Source organism: Esox lucius, chromosome 15, assembly GCF_011004845.1.
Source record: "Esox lucius isolate fEsoLuc1 chromosome 15, fEsoLuc1.pri, whole genome shotgun sequence".
Classification (NCBI taxonomy): domain Eukaryota; kingdom Metazoa; phylum Chordata; class Actinopteri; order Esociformes; family Esocidae; genus Esox; species Esox lucius.
The window spans coordinates 28,523,695-28,549,138 of NC_047583.1; the positions used below are offsets into that span (position 1 = coordinate 28,523,695).

Sequence of the window (25,444 nt, forward strand, 5' to 3'; positions counted from 1 at the left end):
CAGCTGACCCCTCTCGATGTGGAGGAGCAGCGGCTCTACTCTGAGCTCCTCCCGGGTGACCGAGCTTCTCACCCTATCTCTAAGGGATCGCCCAGCCACCCTGCGGAGAAAGCTCATTTCGGCCGCCTGTATCCGGGATCTTGTCCTTTCGGTCATGACCCAAAGCTCATGACTATAGGTGAGAGTAGGAACGTAGATTGACTGGTAAATTGAGAGCTTCGCCTTGCGGCTCAGCTCTTTCTTCACCACGACAGACCGATACATCGACTGCATTACTGCAGAAGCTGCACCGATCCGTCTGTCAATCTCCCGTTCCATCCTTCCCTCACTCGTGAACAAGACCCCTAGATACTTGAACTCCTCCACTTGAGGCAGGCACTCTCCACCAACCTGAAGTGGGCAAGCCACCCTTTTCCGACTGAGGACCATGGCCTCGGATTTGGAGGTGCTGATTCTCATCCCCACCGCTTCACACTCGGCTGCAAACCGTCCCAGTGCATGTTGAAAATCCTGGTTAGAAGGGGCCAACACAACAACATCATCTGCAAAGAGCAGAGATGAAATTGTGTGGTCCCCAAACCTGACACCCTCCGGCCCCTGGCTGCGCCTAGAAATTCTGTCCATAAAAATTACGAACAGAACCGGTGACAAAGGACAGCCCTGCCGGAGTCCAACATGCACTGGGAACATGTCTGACTTACAGCCGGCAATGCGGACCAAGCTCCTGCTTCGGTTGTACAGGGACCTGACAGCCCTTAGCAAAGGACCCAGGACCCCATATTCCCGAAGCACCCTCCACAAGATGCCGCGAGGGACACAGTCGAATGCCTTCTCCAAATCCACAAAACACATGTGGATTGGTTGGGCAAACTCCCATGAACCCTCCAACACCCCGTAGAGGGTATAGAGCTGGTCCAGTGTTCCACGGCCCGGACGAAAACCACACTGTTCCTCCTGAATCCGAGGTTCTACTATCGGCCGTATTCTCCTCTCCAGAACCCTGGCATAGACTTTCCCGGGGAGGCTGAGAAGTGTGATCCCCCTATAGTTGGGCAATGTTCTGTTGGGAAACCCTGGGTCTGGGCATTCACATGGATGTCAATTTGACACATGCCACCTACCTAAACATTGTTGCAGACCAGGTACACCCCTTCATGGCAACGGTATTCCCTGATGGCAGGGGCCTCTTTCCACAGGATAATGCGCCCTGCCACACTGCACACATTGTTCGGGAATGGTTTGAGGCGGCTGTACGGCGGCTCCACCTTGCAACTTATTGGATTTGAAGGATCTGCTGCTAATGTCTTGGTGCCAGATACCACAGGAGACCTCTTCAGGGGTCTTTTAAAGTCCATGCATCAGTGGGTTGGCTCTGTTTTGGGGGCACGCATAGGACCAACAGCAAATTAGGCAGGTGGTCATAATGTTTTGGCTCATCCGTGTAGACACAGAAGTAGAGACAACACACTCTACTAATGCTAACTCTTCTTACCTGTGGGGCCGGGTTCAGCCGTTTGGCCCTCCAGTAGCTCGGTCCTCCAGTAGCTCGGCCCTCCAGGGATATTTGGGAATATTAACAGAGCCATAGTTGACGTATAAAAGACAAATGAAAAGTGACAGACTTTGTCATTAATTCTGCCCCTTTATATTCCATCTCAATTTAGGCTGTTCACACTGCCTACACTGCAAACCTGGGCTGACTACTGAATACAAATAGACCAACCGGCTTGTACTTAGTGTGGAGAGATTCAATGGATATATCTTTTTTGCCAGACTTGCCTTTACAAAGTACATTGTGTATCAAAAACACTGTCTAAGCGTACAGGAGCACACACACAGCCAAATGTAATCAGTGCCCTCACCTCTGCCGTGGATCAACATGAACAGAAGCTGAAAGAAGCAGACCTATGTAAGGTCAGCCCTACGTCACACCACACCGCATGCTAATGAGAGATGTGCGTGTTTTGGGATTGTGGGGTGGGGCAGGTTTTTCTTAAATACACAGTATGTTATTTTACAGCCAATGCGTATCGGTCCACAAAGATTTACCACAGGATGAAAGCCACCGAGGAGCAGGGAGGGGATGTGTGTGACTTCTAGGGGATCAGGACCCTATAGCTTCATGGACACCACCTCTAACAGTCTGCTGTAATGCCCTGTCTGATGTGCTGCGAAGGAAAAGCTCACTGGTTCGCGTAATGAGCTTGTGACTGGGACTTGGCTTTGGGGGTGGGGGGGGGGTGTTCCACAGCTCTGCCGCAAAGGAAAAGATTAACTGTCTTCGCTCGTTTGGAGCCAATCTGTATACCTTCCCCCTGGTCGACACTGTGTTCCCTGGAACTATGTGCGGGGAATATATCAAATCAGAAGTGCTTTCTATGGTTATTTTAGGGTGGCCAAATGGAAGCACATACACTTTATACATGCTTTCCCTTCATCTTTCTCTACATACTTCTCATCGATAACAAGAGCGCAAGCAGATATTTGCATTCAGTCATCACCTCCCAAATGACCTTCAGCATTTTACATACATTTGTCAGGGCTGTTAATTAGCAGAGACGTCATGATACAATATTATGACTGTGCTAACGTGCCAACACAGTATGTACCACCATTCCAATGGTTCTATGGGAACTGGAATGTCTATGTTTTGATGCAGGTACAGCTGACTTGGGCAAGAATCATATTGCAATAGACAAAAGCAAAGAAATATGTATTTCTACATGTTACTGTGTCAACTTTTCTATTTGAATATCCTCCCCGTCCAGTTTAGTTTTAAAACACATTTTCCGGACACAAATTAGTTTGAGACACCAAAACAAGTCACCTGCAATTCCTCAAATACAAACACAGACACATGCTCGCACAGACACAAAGAAAGGCCATTTCATTCGTTCCCACCTCCTTGTGGCTATAATGAAAACCTGGGAACAGGTTCAGAGAGGGATGAATGAGGACCGCCAGGAATGAGAAAACGAGCGAGGTAGAGGGACGCATGCCGGATGAGGCTGTGGATAATGAATGATTACTCCAGCGTGGCTGACATTGCACTCCACAGGAACCCAAAGGCAGAGATAGGAGGAGGAGCGGACCGGTGGCCCGATTTAGAGAGGAGCAGCTGTTCCGCAGCTCGCCTCACATCTGCCAAGTCACTGTAGGCAGGGTGCCAAGGTGACTCCTGCAGTAACAGTGCAGCTCCCCAATCGCACACACATAGACACACATACGTGCACACATACGCACACACATATATATACTTATGCCGTCACGCATAAACTGGTGACCCCCGCAAATCATTCATCAGAGAAGTCATGAAGTTCGAGCCTTTCATCTGAAGTTCTTCCTGGCTCAGTTTCTCAGACATGATGAAACTAATATGCAGGAATCCCACATTAGCATAAAACCTGCCTTTAAAATAGTAGGTAATCGGGTGGGTTATGGTGTGTTAGTACAGTGGGTTGGAGGGTTGATTACATCGTAACAGGCTATATAATGTGTTTTGGAGTTCTTACACTATACGTTTTGTGGCATATTTCAGTTGAGAATGACATTGCCATATTTTAGACTGAATAGCACTTTTCCTATTGAAGTCTGAGGCTCCAAAAATGCTTTGGGATTTATGCAATATGATTGTACTATCATAAATTATTTTTGAGCATTAGTGCCAGTCTGCACATTTTTAAGTTGTTTTTATGTTGGTAGCTTTAACGGATCAAGAGGGGTAGAGGATACCTCCCATTCAAGAATATGGAGCTTTAATGTTAAAGCTTCAAAAGAAGAATTGGAAAAGAAAAACCTATTTCAAAAGTCTGAAGGTTTAATTTTTTCTAGCTTAAATTGCCAGAGTCTAGCTAAATCAGCAACATTTTCCCATTCCAGTCTATGGCATTTGAAATACATTGAGACTTGCACATTATGGTATTAAAAGTATTGGCAGTACAAAAAAGAAAAAAAGGTCTCACCACTGGGTTCATTTCCATACATGAATAACTCTTTCTAAAGTATAAAGAATTAAACACTTGCTTAGTTTAAACATTTGCTTAACACATCCATCTAAATACATTCTTTAACATCATTGTCTTTTTACCTGTATTTTACCAGATATGTTGATTAAGAACATTCTCATTTACAGCAATGATCTGGAATCAATTAGGGTTAACTGTCTCAGCCAGGAACAGAAAGACAGATTTATTCACATTCTTGGTTCTGGGATTTTATCTAGTTTTTTCTAAACACTTTTCTTTTTTTACAAGTCAGATGCTTTAAACCAGCTCCCATTTATTGAGAAACAATGTCACTAGCCTATTGTTGAATTTCGGAAGTTGTTTTTTTATTATAATTTTATTAATATTTATTAAGAAAAAAATATTTGATTGAATTAATAGTTTTTTCAGCTGCACTAAAGAAAGTAAACTTAATATTCCCTTAGTTGTGATGCAATTGTGAAAAAACAGTGCTTTCCATCTGGGCAAGATGAGAGTCCATTCAAACGGGGTTGGAACGTGTATCTGATCAAATGGGCAACCAAAACGGGGACAACTTTCCTGTGCTGGCATTTCATGTTGATCTAAAAACATGATTTTAACATTTTGCATGATGTGCTCATTGATATGTTATTCTCTTGACCCCATGGAACTAACACCTTATCTCGCTCTCTCTTGCTAAAGGTCAAGATAATTAGGGTGACCAGATTCAATAGGGTGAAATACAGGACAGTCAGACTATGACTGTTAGACTACAGGATATTGCGAACACATATGGATAGGCTTGGCAACTCGTGAGAACTAAAATGTGTTTGGATCATAGTTAGACTGTAGAAAATAAGGATATTTAAGACTGACAGAGGTGGCAAATCATTGGACCAATCAAAAAACAGGACTACGGGAAAATGCAGAACAAAACATGATTTTTTCAGGACACCTGAAAACAGACTGAAATATGGGACTGTCCCAGGAAAAACAGAACATCTGGTCAAGATTCTTAGCACTCGGGTATGCTTGCCTTATAAAATCTAGCAACAAAGTGCATGCCTTCCGGTGTGTAAGTATTCTGGTGATAACAACCACAATGGTATAGGATGCATAGAAAGACACATAGAGGTTCATCAAAAAAAAATTGAATATTGTGGAAAAGTTAAAACATTTCTATACTTCAAATCAAATAGTGACAACATCATATATTCTAGATTCATTACACAAAGTGAAAAATGACAAGCCTTTTTTGTTTCAATCTTGATGACTACAACTTACAGCTCCTGGAAATAAAAAATCCAGTATCTCTAAGTATTAGAATAAAAAATGTACACTACAGAAATATCAACCTGAACCTTTCCACGATATTCACTTTTTGAGATGCACCTGTATAGCATGTCGACACTGGATAATGATTGGTCCCCATATCTGTCAATCAGAACACACAGGATAATGGTTGGTCCACTATCTCTGTGGTAGCAACAATTTCTTAAACTTTTGGACATCATCATTACTTCTGTGGTCTAACCACTATAGATGACATCAATAATAAAAAACAAAACAAAATATAATACTATTGATTGTAAATGGTTATGCAGGCTATGTGAGGTATTTGGGAGTTGCTATGATGAGGCATGTACTGATGCCATCATAGCAACTCCCAGATATATAGAGGACAGAGTCCTGTCCTCTAACCATCTCTATGGATAGGGGGCACTGTTAGTAATAGCTCTTCACTCCCTCTAGTGGTAAATGATGACAACACAGTGCCACCACTCTGTCAGTCATTGGTGCATTTCCAGCACAAAACATCTCTATGTAGTCCTCATCAGTTCCCAATGTCTCTCCGAAATGTTTCTCAAGAGTCCTTTTTATTCTGAGAGCAAAGTAGATTTGAGGAAACCATGTACAGATCGATGCCCTGTTCCAAACAAACTCATAGTTAGGCCCAGCTAAAGCACCACACTAATGCCCAATGAGGACCATGTCAGGTTTAACTCAAGCATAGCACTTTCTATCTTTGGTCCGTTAACGACTTGCTTGTATGGATTGGGACCTGTCCTATTAGCCTTAAAACAGACCCAGGCCCCTCGATGACAGGGCAGGGACAAGGTTATTGCTAAGTCGTTTTTTCGGAGGAAGGGAAAATGGAGAGGATGATTCACTGGCTGTTGGAGGAAAGAGTTATGAAAGTAGTGCAAGGCTCCGGAGTGGTTTTATGGGCACTTTATACCGTTACCCTCTCAAGCATAAAAGATAGATCACGTATTCTTACATCATTACTGTATCTAACTCCCTAGCTGGTCAGCAATACAATATAGTCACTTACTACTTCGTCTGTAGATATATCATAATCAACATACTAGCTAAATTTTTATTTTAAGAAAGTGATGTCTCATTTGGGGCTCATTTTAGAGGGGCCTTTATAAATGAAACCACCAAACTAGAAGTTGATTACCTCAAAAGACTAAGTTGCAGTCATGAACTTCAGCTCACTCCATTTCTAGATGAACAGAAGAATGTAATCCAAGAGTGCCATGCTATTGATGTGGCAGAAGAAAGTCTTACCATATTGTCTCAGCAGAAAATACTCACACAGCACACAGAAAATGTTACTTAAACCATGTAAAGTTGTGTATATGGGCAGAATCTATCCATCCATCCATCTTCTTCCGCTTATCCGGGGCCGGGTCGCGGGGGCAGCAGTCTAAGCAGGGATGCCCAGACTTCCCTCTCCCCAGACACTTCCTCTAGCTCTTCCGGGGGGACACCGAGGCGTTCCCAGGCCAGCCGGGAGACATAGTCCCTCCAGTGTGTCCTAGGTCTTCCCCGGGGTCTCCTCCCGGTGGGACGGGACCGGAACACCTTCCCAGGAAGGCGTTCCGGAGGCATCCGAAAAAGATGCCCAAGCCACCTCAGCTGACCCCTCTCGATGTGGAGGAGCAGTGGCTCTACTCTGAGCTCCTCCCGGGTGACCGAGCTTCTCACCCTATCTCTAAGGGATCGCCCAGCCACCCTGCGGAGAAAACTCATTTCGGCCGCCTGTATCCGGGATCTTGTCCTTTCGGTCATGACCCAAAGCTCATGACCATAGGTGAGAGTAGGAACGTAGATTGACTGGTAAATCGAGAGCTTCGCCTTGCGGCTCAGCTCTTTCTTCACCACGACAGACCGATACATCGACTGCATTACTGCAGAAGCTGCACCGATCCGTCTGTCAATCTCCCGTTCCATCCTTCCCTCACTCGTGAACAAGACCCCCTAGATACTTGAACTCCTCCACTTGAGGCAGGCACTCTCCACCAACCTGAAGTGGGCAAGCCACCCTTTTCCGACTGAGGACCATGGCCTCGGATTTGGAGGTACTGATTTTCATCCCCACCGCTTCACACTCGGCTGCAAACCGTCCCAGTGCATGCTGAAGGTCCTGGTTAGAAGGGGCCAACACGACAACATCATCTGCAAAGAGCAGAGACGAAATCGTGTGGTCCCCAAACCTGACACCCTCCGGCCCCTGGCTGCGCCTAGAAATTCTGTCCATAAAAATTACAAACAGAACCGGTGACAAAGGGCAGCCCTGCCGGAGTCCAACATGCACTGGGAACAAGTCTGACTTACTGCCGGCAATGCGGACCAAGCTCCTGCTTCGGTTGTATAGGGACCTGACAGCCCTTAGCAAAGGACCCAGGACCCCATATTCCCCAAGCACCCTCCACAAGATGCCGCGAGGGACACAGTCGAATGCCTTCTCCAAATCCACAAAACACATGTGGATTGGTTGGGCAAACTCCCATGAACCCTCCAACACCCCGTAGAGGGTATAGAGCTGGTCCAGTGTTCCACGGCCCGGACGAAAACCACACTGTTCCACAGGAGGGACCATAAGGGGCCGGTGCGAAGAGGATCGGGCGGCAGTCGAAGGCAGGGGCCTAGACAACCCGATCTCTGGACACGGGCAGAATCTATGACTGAGTAATTTATCGGTTGACAAGATACAATACTTGTTAAAACTACAGCACCTGGGCTTAGACATCAAGTTCCAACCATAATGCTAGTTTTATGTTACCGCTATTTCCACTTTGTGGAGAAAATTGTGCGCAGCAAGTCATGACATTCTGACTAACTGCGCCACAGTGCGGTTTGGTGGTTGCTCCGTGGCTGATTGGAAGGCCCTGCAACGGGTGATCAAAACCGACCAGCACATCATGGTTATCCAGCTCCCAGCCATCATAGACCTCTAGCGCAAGCGTTGTATGCACAGTACACGCAACATCATCAGGGACACTTCATTCCCACGCCAACAAACTGTTTGCCCTCCTCCCATCAGACAGGCGGTACAGGTCTCTTTGTTCCCACACCAGGAAGTTCAGGAACCGTTTCTTTCCATGTTCCATAACCCTGCTGTCATCTGTGACCCATCACTAACCATACCCACCCTTTGTATTACTGGACTCTGTCACTGCCTTACAAAGTCCTGGGGACCCAAAGGGATGCATGTTTTAGATTTTGCACTAGCACTCACACACCTGATTTCACAATTTCTGCCTAAGTATGCAAACCTTTGAGACTGTACATATACTTAATATTTTCTCCCCTCCTCAATTTGCTCTTCTGGTTAGAAGCAAACAGCATTTCGTTGTACAGTACTTGTACTGTTCAATGACAATAAAGTTGAATCTAACTTAAAAAAATATATAAAAAATAATGTTTAGTTTATACAATCAGCAACAGAATGTGTCATATGACCAAGCAAAGAATGATCCAAAGTTTCAGTATCCACACACATCTAATTTTACAAAGGACACAGAAATAATATACATTGCAATCAGTTTTTTCTGCAGTTTAATAGCTACTGTTGGCACTTATAGCTGAAATAGATACGCTTAGCCCAACAGTCCATCAGTTTCTGACACAAAGGAGGAATATTGGCATTCTTCTTTACAGTACTGCCTCAAATGTGTTGTGTTTTAGGGCAAGTCCCATCAGAGCATTTTGATAGAATTAAGAACTGGGTTTTAACTAATTCATTCCATGACCCGCTATTACTTTTTTGGAGCCATTCTGTTGAAGCTTTGCTTGCGCGTTTTGGTTCATAGCCCTGTGGCAAGATCCATGTTCAACTTTAGCTTTTTGACAAATGTCCTCACATTCTACTGAATAATATTCAACGTTAGTGTTTTGTTTTTTCACCAAACATGGTATCTGGCAATGCAGCCAAACAAATCCGCCAACACATCTGACCGGTGTACATAGTATCAGCAGTTTTGGTCTTAACTCAGGTGTTGCCTAACAAAGAGGCTCCTTCTTGACTTCCAATAAAGGCCAGCATTTGAGCAGTCTCTTTCTGACCATTGATTCCTAAAATTTGACACTGATCCCAGGACTCTCACATCACAGACTTCTTGAGCTTCCAGAGATATTGGCCTGAACTTGGTGGGACGACCTGTCCCATGTAGATTGCCAATGGCCTGCAATTTTTCTCCATTTGTAAATAATCCTTTGAACAGTGGGATGATGGGATGGGATGACTTCAAATTGCTTGGAAATTGCTTTGTTACCCCTCCCAGCTAAATGGGCATCAACAATCTGTCTTCTGTTGTCCTTGGATAGGTATTTTAATCTTGGCATAATGTGTAACCACATACCCATATGGTTAACACCAAACCAGACCGAGTTTCAAATCTTTATATAAGGCTGGACCCTCTCAAATACTGCTCTAACAATTTTCTGATCATTTGCACTGGTTGGTGCAGATTATTCTAATTTAGCCGTTTAATGTCAGGGTAAAGCTTGTTCCTCATAAGGAAATTACATTTCTGTTATTAAATGCATTCACAGTATCAAAGTTAACTTTTTTTGTGTAATTTTTTTTATTGGCTTTCCTTTATCAGTGCAAACGGTTGTAATTTAGCTCAATTATCCAAATACGAAAAAGAGTACATTTTCCAGGGGGTGTATTTATGTATTATTTGCATATGCAATCCGCCTCCCCCTAATCCAGATGAAGTATTTACATACAGTGGAGTAGTGCTTTCTTTTGTACATAAAGGAATTAGGGAATTGGTTGCAGGTGAGAAAACAATGGTCGAATTGTTAAGACGTGCAGAGTACACCCCTCACATTTTTGCAAATATTTGATTATATCTTTTCATGTGACAACACTGAAGAAATTATACTTTGCTAAAATGTAAAGTAGTGAGAGAACAGCCTGTACAGTGTAAATTTGCTTTCCCATCAAAATAATGTCTAAACCGCTGGCAACAAAAGTGAGTACACCCATAAGTGAAAATGTCCAAACTGGGCCCAAAGTGTCAATAGTTTGTGTGGCCACCATTATTTTCCAGCACTGCCTTAACCCTCTTGGGCATGGAGTTCACTAGAGCTTCATAGGTTACAACTGGAGTCCTCTTCCACTCCTCCATGACAACATCACAGAGCAGGTGGATGTTATAGACCTTCCGCTCCTCCACCTTCCGTTTGAGGATGCCCCACAAATGCTCAATAGGGTTTAGGTCCGGAGACATGCTTGGCCAGCCCATCACCTTTACCCTCAGCTTCTTTAGCAAGGCAGTGCTCATCTCGGAGGGGTGTTTGGGGTCGTTATCATGTTGGAATACTGCCCTGCGGCCCAGTCTCCGAAGGGAGGGGATCATGCTCTGCTTCAGTATGTCACAGTACATGTTGGCATTCATAGTTCCCTCAATGAACTGTAGCTCCCCAGTGCCGGCAGCACACATGCAGACCATGACACTCCCACCACCATGCTTGACTGTAGGCAAGACACACTTGTCTTTCTACTCCTCACCTGGTTGCCGCCACACACGCTTGACACCCTCTGAACCAAATACGTTTATCTTGGTCTCATCAGACCACAGGACATGGTTCCAGTAATCCATGTCCTTAGTCTTCTTGTCTTCAGCAAACTGCAGTCTTTCTTGTGCATCATCTTTAGAAGAGGACGACAGCCATGCAGAGCAATTTGAAGGGGTGACCCCCCACCCCTTCAACCTCCGTAGGCAGCACTCATACGTCTATTTCCCAAAGACAACCTCTGGATATGACGCTGAGCGTGTGCACTCAACTTCATTGGTCGACCATGGTGAGTGGAACCTGTCCGGTTGAACTGCTGTATGGTCTTGGCCACCAAGGTGCAGCTCAGTTTCAGGGTCTTGGCAATCTTATAGCCTAGGTCATCTTTATGTAGAGTAACAATTATTTTATTCAGGTTCTTAGAGAGTTCTTTGCCATAAGGTGCCATGTTGAACTTCCAATGACCATTATGAGGGAGTGTGAGAGTGATAACACCAAATTTAACACACCTTAGATTAGAAATCCCTAGATTGACTAATGACTGTTCTTCTAGATACTGGGATGAGTTATATAATTCCAATCAGTGACGCATACGCAAATATATCTCTCAAAAAACACCCACACAATCAGACCAAAGGAGTAAATTTTTTTCATTGAATAAGCAGTTATCTATTACAGTGGGGAGAACAAGTATTTGATACATTGCCGATTTTGCAAGTTTTCCTACTTACAAAGCATGTAGAGGTCTGTAATTGTTATCATAGGCACACCACTGTAAGAGACGGAATCTAAAACAAAAATCCAGAAAATCACATTGGACGATTTTTAAATAATTAATTTGCATTTAATTGCATGACATAATTATTTGATCACCTACCAACCAGTAAGAATTCTGGCTCTCACAGACCTGTTCGTTTTTCTTTAAGAAGCCCTCCTGTTCTCCACTCATTACTTGTATCTGTTTGAACTCGTTACCTGTATAAAAGACACTTGTCGACACACTCAATCAAACAGACTCCAACCTCTCCACAATGGCCAAGACCAGAGAGCTGTGTAAGGACATCAGGGATAAAATTGTAGACCTGCACAAGGCTGAGATGTGCTACAGGACACTAGGCAAGCAGCTTGGTGAGAAGGCAACAACTGTTGGCGCAATTATTAGAAAATGGAAGTTCAAGATGACGGTCAATCTCCCTCGGTCTGGGGCTCCATACAAGATCTCACCTCGTGGGGCATCAATGATCATGAGGAAAGTGAGGGATCAGCCCAGAACTACATGACAGGACCTGGTCAATGACCTGAAGAGAGCTGGGACCACAGTCTCAAAGAAAACCATTAGTAACACAACACGCCGTCATGGATTAAAATCCTGCAGCGCATGCAAGGTCCCCCTGCTCAAGCCAGCGCGTGTCCAGGCCCGTCTGAAGTTTGCCAATGACCATCTGGAGAAGGTCATGTGGTCTGATGAGACAAAAATAGAGCTTTTTGGTCTAAACTCCAGTCGCCGTGTTTGGAGGAAGAAAAAGGATGAGTCCAACCCCAAGAACACCATCTCAACTGTGAAGCATGGAGGTGGAAACATCATTCTTTGGTGATGCTTTTCTGCAAAGGGGACAGGACGACTGCACCGTATTGAGGGGAGGATGGATGGGGCCATGTTTTGCGAGATCTTGGCCAAAAACCTCCTTCCCTCAGTAAGAGCATTGAAGATGGGTTGTGGCTGGGTCTTCCAGCATGACAACGACCCAAAAAACACAGCCAGGGCAATTTAGGAGTGGCCCTGTAAGAAGCATCTCAATGTCCTGGAGTGGCCTAGCCAGTCTCCAGACCTGAACCCAATAGAAAATCTTTGGAGGGAGCTGAAAGTCCGTATTGCCCAGCAACAGCCCCAAAACCTGAAGGATCTGGAGAAGGTCTGTATGGAGGAGTGGTCCAAAATACCTGCTGCAGTGTGTGCAAACCTGGTCAAGAACTACAGGAAACATGATCTCTGTAATTGCAAACAAAGGTTTCTGTACCAAATATTAAGTTCTGCTTTTCTGATGCATCAAATACTTATGTCATGCAATAAAATGCAAATGAATTATTTAAAAATCATACAATGTAATTTTCTGGATTTTTGTTTTAGATTCCGTCACTCACAGTCGAAGAGTACCTATGATACAAATTACAGACTTCTACATGCTTTGTAAGTGGGAAAACCTGCAAAATCAGCAGTGTATCAAATACTTATACATACAGTGATGAATTAAAAAATGTATTCCAAAGACCGAATATTCGCTTTAACCATATTTTTATTTCTTGCAACAAAATAGTTAAACAGAAAAATGGTAGTTCCATTAGGATAGTCCTTTTACATAGCAAAAATGTAATCAAAACACTAAATCCCAACAAATATTAGATTTTTTTTTCTTTTTTTTCTACCAAGCTTTTACAAAATGTTAAATTACTACCAAAATCTATTGGCCTTATTCTCAAATCCATGACTAATGATCAGTATATTAGATGACTGGAGACAATCATTTAAAATGACCTATTCATTCTACAAGCCTACTCTACATACAATGACCTTCTGCATTCCTGACACCATACACATCCAAGCTTTCATCTTAAACTACAACCTTTTTTTGAAACCAGCTACAAAAAATACTTTCATTACTTTCTCCCTTTGGTTATCAATCTAGCAAATCAGTGTTACCCTGGGTCCCCATTAGTGTTGCCATAAACTCACACTGGCCTAGACAAAAAACACATGTAATTGAAGAACTAATGAAAAGCTATGTTTTAAAGGCACCAATATAGGACCATTGCATTTGGATAGGTTAGAGACCTGACGTGTTATCTGAAACGTGACGGATGAAAACAAACTCACTAAGGACAATTAAGACTAAACTGAATTACTTTACAGGGCTTGTACTAGGTACAAAAACATTTTATAAGCATAATTCAAATGATTTTCAGTATAATTTTTTATTAAAACAATGAACATCCAAAATATTAGCAGTAAAGCTGACTAGAATCTGAGACAACTAACATATACGTAATGTAAGTGAACAGTCCTCTGCAAGTCAAGGTTGGCAATGCATTGCAAAAGCATCATATAAAATCCAAAATATAAAAGTAAAACAACATCTACACAATCTGGGAGGGTAGGTTTACTAGATGTTTTGAAGCTACAATTACAGTCTGTGTGTGCAAGTTAATACTGTACAACGCTGCTACTGAAAAACTTTGAATCTACACATATACAATTGGGAAAAAAGAACATTGAAAAGCCAAAATAACAATTGAGCACAGTCGGAGTTCAAAGGGTTAGAAAGGTAATTCATTTCTTAAAGTGATGTTTCCTCCACATTGGCATGGTAAACTGTAGTATAATTAACTAAAACAGACTTCTAAGTTCTTAAAACAGTTTAAGCTTATTTGCAAAGGTAATGTAGCCTCATATTACAATGAACCATCTGACCTTACAAATAGTTACTACAATCCCAATTTGGAAATGTTACCAATAGTAAAGTTATGAGTCGTTTTTGGTGAGTAGGTTTATTCAACATTTTGTAATGGCAGTCTATTGTGAAAGACCATGCACCAGCAAAAATTGTCACTTGAATGAATGAATAGTGCAGACATTTAATATTTGTTTCTTTTTTGCAGAACCTAAAACTTGATACCGTCTTATAGGACAAAGACTTGTTGTGGGCCAATAAACATGACTTGAAGGCTTCCAGTAATAGTTTCAGAAGCAACACAAATATCCTTCACACATTTTGTAATACTGAAGTTAAAATGTTCTATCCTTTTCACAATGTTTCAAAGTATATTGTCTCAGGAAATAACCATCATGTTATACCCACGTCTCACACTCTTCTGTCTTGTCCTCTTCAGCAACATTCATATATATATATAAAAGAAGTGACATGTCAAGGGACACTTTTGGGGCAATGGAGGGAGTAAAGAGTTAGCTCTTATAGCAGTTTTCTTTTACTTCTCCCTCCTTATCATCAAATCTTCATTAGAAACAAGGTACATGAAATAAAATGGTAATGTAACTTTTGTTAACATGAGTATATTGAAAGTTGTAAAAAAAAAAAAAAAATCCATCCTGTGTATGGCATCTGGCACGCTTGGCAGAGCCTTCCCTCAGAAGGTTTGGCAATTGTTTAACACTTGTGCTTCATGGCGAGCTGTGGAGTGGGGAGAGAGAGGGAGGGGACGGAAGTTAGGCTTCATGTCAGTCGTGCTGTAGTGGGCTGTAGGGATATACATAATACTGGGTACATTAGGGTAATACACATAAATAACAGCAGTGAACATTCAAGATATAAACATATTATTTAATTTACAATTACCATACTTAGCTATTGTCTACTGTATGTTGCCCAGCACTACTTAGGGATAAAAAATAATTCAGAACACAATAAGCAGCAAACATGCTTAACACTTGAAAACGGCAACAAAAAAATTTGAATCTCAGTTTAGCAAGCAAGCACAAAAAAACTATTTGCTTGGAATGGTAATAGAATGGAGAGATGCAGGATTTATTCTTTAGGCAGACAGGAATAATAGCTATTAGCCCTATTATTCCTCAGAGGTTCATAGGCGCCAAAGGCCCCAGTGTTTTCATCAGCAAGTGACTGGTTCCTCTGAGACCATTCATCTCATTAACGAGCGTTCCAACGGGAATGGCTTGAGGCTCATTAAGGAGAAGGCAAGGGCCACCAATCTAATTCACATGCTAACAATCCTGGCTGGAGGCTCATTAAAGAGAACGCCAGGGTCCCACACAAAAACACACCACACGCACAAACAGCCCACCTATTAAAAACGGAAGTGAAATCTCAATAGCTAACAGGTGAGGGCAGCAGAGCTGCAGCCCCCAGCAGACGGCAGTAACTCCAGCTCCAGTTGAGAGAATTGTGAGAGCTCAACAGTGCTGCAAATGAACTGAAGTCACCCTGAGAGACCCATCAGGTGGGAAAAACTGACAGGACGTGTACCATTTCATGCTGCAGGTCACCTTCACACAGCCACACTCCGCCTTGTTTGGAAAAAGATAACCATATGTTCTCCACTTTAAAACATACTGAATAAGGATCAAAGACATGGAAAAAAGGATATGTGGTATCTTTCCCAATGGCATTGCAGAGGTAGGGTGGGGGCAGACCCCAAACCAACAGTTGGCTGGAACAGAATGAAATTCTTCAAAACACAAACAACATTTTTCAATGTTATCACCAGTAGAAAAATCTGTGCAGAGCACATGGTATGTAGCGGGCTAAGTGCAATCATCTCACAGAGCTAGATGTAGGGCGACAGCTTTCACAAAGGACTACATACTGTACATGTTTAATAAATTTTAAGTTCAAGACTTTTGGTAGGTATGCACTAGCTTTACACACAGTGTTGAAGTGATTTTGGCCAATTCTTTGCAGATTTGCTCCATGTTGTTCAGGTTTACTTTAGGACTGCAATTTTCAAATAGTACCACAGATTTGTAATGGAACTGAGATCAGGAATTTGACTGGGCTACTGTAAGATATGCCACACACCAATGTTGCTTTGGTTGTCCAGGTGATTGGTGAATTTCCTCCCAAGCTTCAATTTTCTGGGCAAACGAAACATGTTCTCTTGCAACGTTTTCCTGGATTTTGCTCTTCTCATTCAAAGATGCTGAGTCCCTGCTAAGGAGAAGCATCCTCACAACATGATGCAGCCACCACCATATGTAACTGTGGGGTTAGGGTGTCTAGAGGCATAGGATTGTTGGGTTTGCACCACACCTAGTCTTTAGATTTTTGTTAAAAAATAGATTTTGGTCACATTTGATCACAAACCCCTACATGCATGTAGGTCACTCATGCTTTCTGGCAAGTTTAAGATGTCCTTTCAGATGTTTTTGGAGTGTTAAGCAGTGCTCTTGATATGACTGATGTACCATTACTGAACTCCCCGCCACAGAGCTGTGGCGCTTCATCAGTGTGATTATTGTTCTTTCTGTATTCTCTCACAGATATTCTTGTTTGAGGGACAGCTTTTTTTTGACAGTATCTATGTAGTGTGATGCATCTTCCACATCGAACTGTGCTTACTGGGATATCCAAACACTTGTGTAGCCTTTTCCTAATTATGAGACTGCGCAGGCTACTCAAGTAAACTGAACTCGCTTTCATGTTCATGCATCCATTCAAAGACAACATGTGGTGGCATGGCCCATTATCCTACTGGGAGTATCCATGTGATCAAGTGTGAACAGTTTAAAAAAAAAAGTATCTCATTTTCAAAAAATTTAGCTCTATGTTCACAGGTGCCACCATCGTGTTTTTCTGGTGTATACCTGGGACTAAATTCAAATTCATCAGTAGTAATAAATGGATCAACTATTGCATCAGACTCTCGTCTGTGTTATTCTTCCCTGGTGAGACTTTGTGACTATGTCCCTCCCTCCCCAGGGGCAGTTGGGGGCAAATCCAGCAGGTCATGCAGTCTATCTTTATCGCTCTCCTTTTGATCATAGCTAGAATATTACAGTGAAAGACATTTGTGCAATTTAAGCTGTATGCCTTAGATACAGTACTGTCATCAATTTTACAATGTGTAGTACATCCATTTGCCAATATAATTGTATTATCAGACCCAATCTTGCTTTAAAAATGACTGATTTACTTTATATTGCTTGCATGAACATTTAATTATTTAATCCTTAATCTGACTACTTTTTAATAGACTTTCCCATTCCTATGCATAATGTTACACAAGTCACAGGTTTACAGTTTCATTAAATAATATTATGCTACAGTTTTTGGTGACACCCTTGTGTGATGAATTTGATGGTTCATCACAGATTCAAAATGACCACACACGGAGAGTATGTATGCAACAGACGGCAATTGATTTGTATTGATGGTTTGACCAAAAATCTTAATAAGAAAGTAAGAATCATGTTAACATTAATTTACAATTGCATTTCTAAAAATGGAGGCAGAGTAGATTTGGGTGGATTTGCATATTAAAACCAAAAAGAGGAAAGTAAATGTGATAATAATTCAATGATGGCACACATTCCCCAAAAAATTAATTGGAAAAGAATCATGAGCAAAAGGTAAATCACACTGGCCCCTAAAAGTGCAAGGTGATGATTTTGAAGCAGCAGTCACGTGTAAAACCATTAGCCTACAGCAGTGTACTGTGGCTGACCATACATATTGACATTTTCCATTCCAACAGTGAAATGTGCTTTTCAGGCAACGGTGGAGAGCACAACCGCACTGCAAAACATACATTCTTTTGCTCCCTAAATAAGACATCCACAGACTGGTACCGAAACCACTCCTGGCTTTGGGATGTGTGATTTGGCTGTATGAAAAACATCCCCACAGCATTATGCTGCCACCATCATGCTTCATCCCGTATGGATGGTATTGGCCAGGTGATGAGTGGTGCCTGGTTTCATCCATACTTGATGCTTGGCATTCAGGAAAAACTGAATATATTCTGCCAAAGAAACCCCCCTCACCTAATAATGACTGGTTACTACTAAATTGCTTACCTAGCAAAAGTGGCAGATTTGGGGGACATATGTAATATTGCGCATGTAGCTTTAATGTTGCCAAATCCATATGTAACATTGCCCATATAGATTTAATGATGCCAAATCCAGCAAGAAGTTTAGAATAATATATCACAGGACTACTTTACAAAACACTGACTTACTGTAAAAAAAAAAATGTTTTAGGGTTTTTAATTAAATGCTATATAGTGTCCTTTTGAACAAATAAACACTTACAGCTCACAGAGATCTCTAAACAACTTGAAGATCAGTCCTGACCTTATGAAATATTACTACACCGCTTCTAGAACAGCGGATCACCAAATAGTCCTGTTTTGAAAGGAGATGCCTGGATCACAGTGGTGGGAGTGTGTTAGAAGCAGACCACAACTCATTTTATTATTTCCTTCCTGATTTTGAAGGAAATCATATTATGCTAATGGCATCGTTAAGCAGCAGGCAAACTGTTCTTTTTGTGTGTGACACAGTTGTATGGAGCGAACAAGAGAAGCCTACAGAAAAGAGCTGGGATGGAAAGAAAAAACAGAGCAATGCACTTTGGAGAATAGGGACTGCTAACAAGAACATATAGCTTGTGAATCACTCTGCTGGGAGGCCAGAGGCAACAAACTAACCTCTTACTCAGGATAGAGAACAACATTTTGAGTTACCCCGAATTTACATTTCAGGGGAGGAATTTTCATTCAAAGACAATGGGAAAACGTAGGTAGCATTGTAGCACTACATTAGTAGGTTAGGTTGTTAGACAATGTCATAGCCTATACATAGGCTATGACAATCCTCTGCTCTTAGTTCAAAATGTACAGTTCCAATCAGTCAAAAATGTACAGTAACCAATCACCCAACCTCAACACATTTGAGATGGCTTGTGATGAGTGGAACCACAGAGTAAAGGAAAAGCAGCAAACAAGTGCTCAGCATACATGGAAACTCCTTCAAGACTGTTGAAAAAGCATTCAAGGCGACAACCTCACGAAAATGGTAGAGAGATGGCTGAGTGTGCATGCAAAGCTGTCATCAAGGCAAAGGGTGACAACAGTCATGTAATACACTGCTACAAAAAATTAAGGAAACACTTAAATCACACTTCAGGTCTTGATGAACAAAATATATTTAAGATCAAAATCTTTACTGTACATTGTGTAATTAGTTGAGCCCTCCTTTATTTGCACTTCTGGTTAGATGCTTACTGCATTTTTTTTGTCCTGTACTTGTACTGTTCAATTACAAAAAAGTTTAATCTAATCTAATGACAAGGACACTGGCAAAACGCAAAACGAGAAGAATCAGTCAGGAAGGAAAAGGAGAGCACAATTGTCTGTAGCCACCACCTGCAAAACCATTCCCCTTTTGGGGGTTGTCTTGCTGTTGCCTCTCCAGAGCACCTGTTGTCACTTTCATTTGCACCAGGACAGGTGACACTGTTTCAAAATTGCTTATGATTCCTAACTGGACAGATTGTGATTATTATGTTTTCCCCTTAATTTCTTTGAGCTGTGTACATGACTGCCTGTGTGAGGGTCTCACCTTGTGCGCAGTGACGGCAAACTGCTCTGCACTGTTCTTCATCTCCCCTGTCTTCTCCTCCGCCCGGCCTAACCGCTCCCCTCGCTCGTTCAGCGCCTGGCTGGCCTTCTGTACAGCACTGGTCACACTGTCCGCCGCAGAATGGAGTATACTGTTCCCTGGTCAAGTGTAGAGACAATCGGGGCAAGAAGAGAGAGGAAGGGAAGGTGAAAGAACAGAATAGAGAGAGAAGAAACAAGAGAAAAAGACACATTTATACGGGGTATAAATACCCATCAACTACGCAACCAAACGCAGCACTCAAAGCACACCAAATCAGAGAAATCCTCTGCTCTATAAGACATGCTGACTTCCAAACGTTCTGGTTTTGAAACACAGCAACAAGAGAGTTCCTATTTAGGGTCGCCGATATGGCCAAAAAAGTACATCCCGATATTCCGTTGATATGACATTAATGACAATATATTAATCAGTATATCTACGTTGTTACATATAATTTTAAATCATACTTTAAAAAACACACACCTTTTCTTTTTTACATACTGTTTCATCTTAAAGATAAATGCAAGAGGTTTTGTTTTGTACAACAAATAATCGTATCCTCTAAAACAAACAAACATTGTAATAGTGCAAATGAATTAACAGTGGTGTGCAGCATTGTAAGTACATCCCAAATGAAACATCCTGGGACGGTTGCTCCGCGTGGCACTCCACACCCTCTGCCTCTCCAGTGCTCCACCTGGCCGGCGTACTAACTGCCGTCAGGAAAAGATGGCAGCAACACACCCCAATGGCACAGATGCACCTCATTAGTTATTCTATGGTTATTTAGGTTCCCTGTTTGTCACCTGCACCTCTTGTAATGTTTGTGACCGTGTGTTGTAACAATGCCGCTATTTCAGATACATTTATAGAAATGCTGTCCTTCGTGTCGTTGTTGTTTTCTTGTTTTCCTTTTTGTTTTTGACACCACTGTTACCCTTGCACCTCACACATCCTTTCTTACTCTGAATACATTTTTAGCAAAATGTGCAATATCATGATAAACACAATAATTGTATTGCTGAATTATTAAAAAACAAACATAACAATATTTATTGAATTACTGCCCAGCCCTATTCCTCTTTGACAAATTCATGTGTTTCTCTCACTGTTTTGGTCCATTATATTACATTGGGAGAGACCTGAATAGGAAACAGAAAAAACATCATAAACCTACCCATAACCATCCATACGATTGTGAGCTGGCCTTCACTAGATCTACTGAGATTAAGCCAGTGTTGCATTTCTATTTATAAGGCAATATATAGGCAGCTAACTTTTAACTTGTGTTCTTGAATTGTCCATTACAATAACGAGAAACATTTCCAGCGCTCTCTAACGGTATTCAGACAAAAAAATCGAACACAAAAACCCTCCACGATGTGCTCCCTGTATCTAGAGCTAAAAGGTTTTGTAATAACATATAGTAACAACTAATGTGTTTTTATATATATGTATGTACAGTGGGGAGAACAAGTATTTGATACACTGCCGATTTTGCAGGTGACACTAGGCAAGGTAACGAGTTCAAACAGGTGCAGTTAATACAGATAATGAGTGGAGAACAGGAAGGCTTCTTAAAGAAAAACTAACAGGTCTGTGAGAGCTGGAATCCTTACTGGTTGGTAGGTGATCAAATACTTATGTCATGCAATAAAATGCAAATTAATTATTTAAAAATCATACAATGTGATTTTCTGGATTTTTGTTTTAGATTCCGTCACTCACAGTTGAAGAGTACCTATGATAAAAATTACAGACTTCTACATGCTTTGTAAGTGGGAAAACCTGCCAAATCGGCAGTATATCAAATACTTTGTATGTGTCTCCCCACTGTGTATGTGTGTGTGTGTGTGTGTGTGTATGTGTATGTATATATATATATATATATATATATATATATATATATATATATATATATATATATATATATATATATATATATATATATATGCTGCAAATGTTTTGGCACTATCTTCAAAAAAATTTATGCATAGATAGGAACTTCGATACTGTGTCTTAAGTTACGTAAATGTATGTGCTGCCTTTTTGGGCATGTCCCCATTGTTAAGGTTATCTCAATGAGTGTCAACCTGGTTACCTGAATTTTAAACTTTAAAAACATGTACAAATAATGGTTAGTCCTTAAATGAATGACATCCTCTAAAATAGATTGAGCCAGTGAAATGAATATGTCACATTTCCCATTTACATAGCTTAGACTTAATCTAAGAAATGTTTTCTTTCCTTTCCAAAAAAGTTGAAAAGGAAATTTGAGTGACTTTTTTGGAAAGGAAAGAAAAAGGTGTAGTTGTCTTTTTTCCAGAGTTGTATTTATCAAGCCATTTCTCTCAGAATGAACTGAAACAAATGTTCAATTTCCTGAAAGTATTTCAAATAGCTGCAGGTGTATCTCTAGTACTGTTATTCTATTTTTACATTTAGAAACTTTAGTGGCTGTTCCTTTTTAACTCATCATAAAGTGGGACAGTTGTAAAGGGAATATATCGGACTCAACCCTGGCACAGCAGTCTGAATTAGAGGAAACCTTGCTCCGATAACCCCAAACCTGTGGATGTTCAAAACTGGCCAGCCGTCAACTATTCACTGCTTTTGGTCGAACTGCAGTCTCCCTAAAGCTTTCACATCAGAGCAATTACCCTGGCACAGCGGCAGAACTTTATTATCACAGAGTTACGTAGCAAAATATCCAGATGGCTTGTGTTCTTTGGTTGTCTGGAAAAGAAGACAATGGGGATATAATTTTTTTGGGATCAGTTATTCGAAAGATGTAAATGGGCCATTCTTCAGTAAAACTAAGGACTAGTACGGCAACGTTCTGTATTCACAATAGACAAACAAGGCTGAAAATGTGTGCCTCTCAAATCACGGATCATAGATGGAACAGGAAATACAACAGAACTATGCCGTCAGTGTTAAAAGACCTCAGGTCCCATTATGGGATGTCCTCTTTGGGTACAGTTCAGTTCCAAACATCACATGAGCTCAAAACAATCATATACATTCACAGATGCCATAAAAGGGTGCCTAAACAACAGAACATACGAAATTGTCAACCTACTTGTCTGAAGGGATGGTATACCTAAAAGATTTGGGTCAACAAATCAAAATATAACAACTTGCAACAACAATATTGCTTCCACGTGTGCTTTGGGATTTGAATAGAATTGGAAGATAGAGGATATCCTGGAGGGGCTGAGTGAGAGGAAAGCCACTGGAGACAATGAGACAGAGCCAGCCCTTTCAACATGTCTTCCTATGGGGATCCCACACTGAAGTGGGTATAATGCTGTCCTGTGGTACTCATAAAGGCAGAGATTTTGGTGCAGAGGTTAGATGACAGCCCCAAAGCAGACGCCATGCCAGCTGGCATTCCTATGTGGTCCACTCCTTTCCTTCAAAGGAAGTTAACTTGATAAAGTCAAAGCTGTGCGCTCGCACAGACGTACTGGGGAAAAAGTCAAAGCTTTCCCAAGGTTTCTCACACAGACAGATATAATTGAATGCCGATAAATAGATGGTGGAATTGCCCTTACCTCGGGGCGCTGGGTTTTATTATAGTAGGGAAGAGCCAGTTTATCTAACTTTGCTGTGACCTCCATCTTCCTGGAGCGGCTTTTATTGGGACACTGGTATGTGGTCTCATGTGGCTTTGCTGGTAGAATAGGTTACTCGTAGTGCAAAGATTGTTGGTTCGAGTCACACAAGAGACAAAGAGGTCTCACTGGACAAGACCATCTGTTAAATTACTAAAAAATAAAAAGGTAAAGCCCTCTATCCCCAATCCTTTAGAAAGTGCTCATCCTAAAGAACAAAGAAGGGATGAGACCAAATCACCTCCATCCAGATCTCTTAAACCGCTTTCCACCCTTTCACAAAAACATGCACTCTTTCCTGCTTCTCACTCCATTCTCTCAGCTGGCCAATTATAGTAATGTGCAAGTCTTAGGCACCTGTAAATCAAACTAAGGCCATTTATTTGGGTAGTGCATGTTTAAATTAAAATATGTACGCTGCACAAAAAATTAAGGGAACAATCATCACAGTACAACAAGTCATTTAAACTTCAGGAATATCCATCTGTCCAGTTAGGAAACATAAGCGATTGTGAATCAAAGTCACTTGTTTTGGTCCAAATGAAAGTGATAACAGGTGCACCAGAGAGGCAACAGCAAGACAACCCCCCAAAGGGGGAATGGTTTTGCAGGTGGTGACCACAGACACCTTATCCTTCCTGACTGATTCTTCTCTAGTTTTGTGTTTTACTAATGTCCTTGTCACTACCGGTAGCATGATGCGGTACGTGCCCCATTCAGCCCATTCAGGTTGCACAGTCCAGCTGCTCCAGGATGGCACATTCATACTTGCAGTCGCAAGAAAGTTTGCTGTGTCACCCAGCACAGTCTCAAGAGCATGGAGGAGACTTGGACAGGGCCATAGAAGGGCATCAACCCAGCAGCAGGACGGGTATCTGCTCCTTTGTGCGAGGAGGAACAGAAGGAGCACTGCCAGAGCCCCACAAAATGACCTCCAGTGGGACCTCCAAACTGTCAGAAACAGACCTGATGAGGGTGGCATGAGGGTGTGACATCCTCTAGTGGGACCTGTGCTCACATCCCAACACCGTGCAGCTCGATTGGCATTTGCCTGAGAACACCAGAGTTGGTCCACCATTGGCGCCCCATTCTCTTCACAGCTGAGAGCAAGTTCACACTGAGCATGTGAGAGTCTGGATACACGGTGGTGAACATTATGTTGCTTGCACAAACTGTCCAGGAGCTCACTGATGCCCTGATCCAGGACTGGGAGTAGATCCCCAGGACACCATCCGCCATCTCATCAGGAGCATGCCCAGACGTTGTTGGGAGAGCTCACAGGCACACTAGTGAGCCACATATCGAGTTGCTGTGATGAAATTCACGCAACTTGGAACAGCCTGCAAATTCATTTGTTTACTCTGACTTTCAGTGTGAGTTGGATCCAGCCCTAAATTGGTGGGGGATTTTTGTTTCCATTCACCGTTACATCATTTTGTTCTTTACCAACTACACAATATACTGTAAAGAATTTCATCTTTAATATATTTTCTTAATCGAGAACTGATGTGTCTGTTTACCAATATATATTATAGTAACAGTTAAGTAATGAATATAGGCTTAAAGTGCAGTCTCAGTTTTAAATGTAGGGTATTCAGATCCAAATTGGAGGAAGGGTTTAGGAATTACAGCTCTTTAATATGTAGCCCCTTCTTTTTCATAGGACCCAAAGCAATTGGACAATTGACTTAAACACTGTTCCATGGACAGGTTTGGGCTATTCTTCATTATTTCATTAATTAAGCAGGGTTAAAGGGCTGGACTTGATTCCAGGTGTGGCATTCACATTTTAAGCTGTTGCTGTAAACCCACAACATGCTGTCAAAGGAGCTCACAATGCATGTGAAATAGCAGGAACATTAGGAGTGGCCAAATCAACAGTTTAGTACATTGAGAAAAAACAACACGCT

General features: G+C 41.8%; 1 protein-coding gene across 1 annotated transcript in view; it reads right to left on the reverse strand.

The window, feature by feature from the left end:
- Positions 1–13,732: 13,732 nt before the first annotated feature.
- Positions 13,733–25,444, reverse strand: part of stxbp6 (syntaxin binding protein 6 (amisyn)) — a 116,831-nt gene continuing 105,119 nt past the window's right edge. Inside the window, 3 exon segments of the mRNA XM_034297382.1 lie at positions 13,733–14,965; positions 19,876–20,033; positions 24,479–24,485. Coding sequence (XP_034153273.1) covers positions 14,942–14,965; positions 19,876–20,033; positions 24,479–24,485 — 189 coding nt within the window. The 3' untranslated portion in view covers positions 13,733–14,941.